Source organism: Papaver somniferum, chromosome 4 (assembly GCF_003573695.1).
Source record: "Papaver somniferum cultivar HN1 chromosome 4, ASM357369v1, whole genome shotgun sequence".
NCBI lineage: Eukaryota > Viridiplantae > Streptophyta > Magnoliopsida > Ranunculales > Papaveraceae > Papaver > Papaver somniferum.
The window spans coordinates 40,133,581-40,137,919 of record NC_039361.1 but is presented as its reverse complement, the minus strand read 5'-3'; the positions used below and the strand labels follow the sequence as shown (position 1 = coordinate 40,137,919).

At 38.5% G+C, this 4,339-nt stretch overlaps 1 protein-coding gene across 3 annotated transcripts; it reads left to right on the top strand.

Annotated features, from left to right (window-relative positions):
• Nucleotides 1-1,711: 1,711 nt before the first annotated feature.
• On the top strand, nucleotides 1,712-4,086 carry LOC113275224 (flavonoid 3',5'-hydroxylase 1-like). Of its 3 annotated transcripts, none has more exons than XM_026524677.1 (2): nucleotides 1,712-3,222; nucleotides 3,331-4,086. In XM_026524677.1, exons 1-2 carry the CDS (start codon nucleotides 3,220-3,222, stop codon nucleotides 3,967-3,969), a joined length of 642 nt encoding a protein of 213 aa, XP_026380462.1. In that variant the 5' UTR covers nucleotides 1,712-3,219; the 3' UTR covers nucleotides 3,970-4,086. The 3 variants fall into 3 exon arrangements, with proteins under 3 accessions (XP_026380462.1, XP_026380464.1, XP_026380463.1); XM_026524679.1 differs by having other exon boundaries at nucleotides 3,315-4,086; XM_026524678.1 differs by having other exon boundaries at nucleotides 3,315-3,473.
• The last annotated feature ends 253 nt before the right edge of the window (nucleotides 4,087-4,339 follow it).

The window sequence follows — 4,339 nt, the reverse complement described above, 5'->3', positions numbered from 1 at the left end:
CAAAACCCCATATGAAGCTTGGAATAAGAAAAAGCCCGAGGTAACTTCTTTCAGAATTTTTGGTTACGTAGCATACTCACATATTCCATCCCAACATAGAGAAAAGTTCGATGAAAAAGGAGAAAAGTTAATATTCATCGGATACAGCGAAGAGTCTAAAGCATATAGACTTCTAAAGCCAGATACAAAGGATCTGGTAATTTCAAGAGATGTTATTTTTGATGAATTCAAATCATGGGATTGGAATGATGAAGCAGACAACTACGAGTTGCCACTACTCATCGAAGACGAGCCAGATCAGCCACGTCAAGAAGAAAGTACTCCACCAGCAAGCCTGCGATCTCCTAGTCCAACACAACAAAGTCCAAGTTCATCGGAAGCAAGTGCCCCACCTAGAAAGGTGCGTTCCCTAAGAGATATTTATGATACATATAATTGTGCATTTATAGAACTAGAACCTCAAAAATATGAGGAAGCGGCAAAAGAAGAAAAATGGAGACATGCCATGGACGAAGAAATGCGAGTGATCGAGAAAAATAAGACATGGGAGCTTGTCAATCAACCAATTGATAAAGAAATAATTGGTCTGAAATGGGTCTACAAGACAAAGTATGATGAAGACGGTTCAATTCAAAAACATAAGGCAAGGCTAGTTGCAAAAGGATATTCCCAGCAACCAGGAATTGACTACTACGAGACATTCGCCCCAGTCGCTCGCATAGAAACAATCCGAATGGTGTTATCTTTGGAAGCTCAACTAAAAATGAAGGTCTACCAGTTGGATGTAAAGTCGGCGTTCCTAAACGGAGAACTTGAAGAAGAGGTGTACGTCGAACAGCCTCAAGGATATGTCTGCAAAGGAAAAGAAAAAATGGTATATCGTCTCCGCAAAGCACTATATGGTCTCAAGCAAGCACCGCGTGCATGGAACAACAAAATCGACAAGTATTTCCGAGATAATGGATTTGAGAAAAGTCCAAGTGAGCCATCACTCTACATCAAAAAACAAGGTACAGATTTTCTAATCGTCTGTCTCTACGTCGATGATTTAATTTATGCCAGTACAAAACATGAGATGGCAGAAAAGTTTAAGAAGGAGATGATGAAAGAATATGAGATGACATACTTAGGACTTATGCGATATTTTCTTGGGATTCAAGTAAAACAATCTCCAAAAGGAATATTCATTTCCCAAGAAAAATATGCGGAAGACTTACTGAAAAGGTTCAACATGATGGATTGCAAACCAATTGCAACTCCAATGTGTACCAATGAGAAATTGGTAAAAAATGATGGATAAACTAAAGTGGATCCAACCTTATTCAGAAGTCTAGTCGGCTCACTGATCTACTTAACAAATACAAGGTCAGACATCGTCAATGCTACCAGTATTGTTTCTCGGTTTATGAGCGAGCCAAGTAAGTTACACTATGCAGCCGCAAAAAGAATTCTTCGATGTATCAAGGGAACAAAAGATTTTGGCATCAAATATACAATAGAAAAAGATAATGATTTAATTGGATTCACAGATAGCGATTGGGCAGGTTCTATTGAAGACCGAAAGAGCACATCAGGCTATGTTTTTTGTATGGGAACAAAAGTTATCTCTTGGACTTCTAAAAAACAAAGTACGGTGACACTATCGTCAGCCGAAGCAGAGTACATAGCATCAACAAGTGCAGCATGTGAAGCAGTATGGTTAAGAATAATAATGACCGACCTACAACAAAAGCAAAAAGAACCAACAACTATCTACTGTGACAATATGTCTACAATTGCAATGAAAAAAAATCCAGTGTTCCAAGGACGGACGAAGCATATAGAGTTACGACATCACTTCATCAGAGAGTTGGTAGAGAACAAGGAAATCGAGCTCCAATTCTGTCCGACGCAAGAACAAAATGCGGACATTTTCACAAAAGCAGTCACGGTGGACAAGTTCAATCATTTTAGAGACAAGCTCAACATCACAAATTAAGAGGGGGTGTTAAAAATATACATTAATTTGTGATTTTGCAAACAGTAAATCTAGAAAAATCTAGATTGCTCAAGGCAGCTCAGAGAAGATAATCTTCTAGACAAAGTAAGTCTAAAATGATCTAGGCTAGTCAGTAATAAGCCTAGACTGATCGGTCAAATGTCTAGAGAGTTCTTAAAGTACGAACTCAGTTGATAAGTTTAGTAGAAAGAAAGTTCTAGTCTAAATACATACTAGACTATTCTAGAAAGACTGTGGTCGGTCACTCACTGCCTATAAATAGGCAAGCTCCGGTTCATTTTTGAATCAATCAAAATCCATAGAAAACTCAAGTGAGTGAAGTAAGAGTGAGAGTGAGAGCTAAACCAAGTGAGCCAAAGTTCCCTTTGTAAACAGACGTGTAAGCCAAAGGTGCTACACCAAACCTCTTGTAACATTTCCAATTTCAATTAATCAAAGCCTCACTTTACTTAAACCAATCCTCTTTCAATTAAATCATTTCCATAAACCCATCACACTTCCGCATTGCGCCAACACAAACTAGGTAGCAAACTTGTCATTGTTTTGGGTTCACCAGAATTAGCTGAAGCTGTCCTTAAAGAATTCGATTCGACATTTGCAAACCGGGCTCCTACGGTAGCAGCAATGTCATTAAGCTATGGTGGTGCCGACATGGTATTTGCTGAATATGGTCCACACTTGCGAAATGTACGTGCCTTATGTGCTCGAGAGATTCTGAGTAAGAACACCCTCGACTCGTTCTCAGCTCTTCGGAAACAGGAAATTCAAAGAACATTAAGAAGTATTTACGCGAAGGTAAACTCTGCAGTCGACATAAGGCAAGAAATGTATCTCACTATGCTTAATGTGATTATGAACATGTTGTGGGGTGGCACACATGATGATGAAGATAGGAACAGAATTGGCGCGGAATTCGGCCGTCTAGCTGAAGAAATGATCAACAATTTAGGGAGAACCAATATTTCTGATTTTTTTCCTGTTCTTGCAAAGTTTGATTTACAAGGAATAGACCAACGGATGAAAGAGCTTATTTCATGGTTAGACACATTCTTCGAGTCACTTATTGATAAAAGGGTGAAAATGGATCATGAGTTAAAACTAAATGGAGATGAAAATAGTAAGAAGAACGAATTCAAGGATTTCTTACAAGTCTTTCAAAAATTCAAGACCAAGGTGAATCCAAAACTCCTTTTACCACAACCAACCTCAAGGCTTTGTTTATGGTACGTATACGTGCATATTTACCTTTGATCATTTTTCTTGTCCTTTTATTCTCTATGGTTTGGTTACTGTAATTCTGTAATGTGATTAACAGACCAAGTTTATGACAGAATTTGGTGGTCCGGGGGACAGATACATCCGGGGTGACAGTAAAATGGGCGATGGCCGAGTTGGTTAAACAACCAAAAATTATGAAAAGAGCCCAAGATGAGTTAGACACTGTTGTAGGGAGAAACACCAATGTAGAAGAATCTCACATATACAAATTACCTTATTTGGGTGCAATCCTAAAAGAAACACTTCGCTTACATCCTCCGGTGCCGCTCTTGGTTTCTAGGTGCCCAAGTTCAACCTGTAATGTGGGAGGCTATGCTATACCTAAAGGAGCTCAAGTTTTTGTTAATGCATGGGCAATTCAAAGAGACCCTAAATATTGGGATAATCCATTAGAATTCCAACCAGAGAGGTTTTTGCAGAACCCCAACAAAGTTGATTCTATTGGATCCGATTTCCGATATATTCCATTTGGCTCGGGCAGGAGGAGATGTGCAGGTGTTCCTTTAGTAGAAAGAATGGTACCTTATGCATTAGCTTCTGTGCTGCATTCATTTGAATGGAAAATGCCAGAAGGTGTTGAGATTGATGTTTCAGACAAATTTGGTATTGTTGTGAAGAAAAGCACACCCCTAAATGCAATCCCATTGCCAAGATTAGCTGATCCAGGTCTCTATATTTATACAGATTGCTAGCTACACTGTCCTGTATATGTAAACTAGTCCAAATGCTTATTTTGAAGTTTACTTGTCAATAATACTTCTGGTACATCCATTATCCATACGTTATCTGGGTCGTATAATTTTGTCTAACAGATGAAAAGTGTTGTCAATAATCAATTTTATGTTTCAGCTGAGAAAGATGTGTGTGGATTCCTCGACCACATGTTCAAAGTGTGGTGCATATTCAAGCACAATCTTTAATGCGCCAATCAAACTTAGATTTTCTTGTTCAAACCTCATCTCTTTAAAGTCTCTTTCTAATACTAGCACTAGATATTGCGTGTTCAAGGTATATATATATCCATGCACTATCTAGTACTCCTACTTGACGTTCAATAATGCC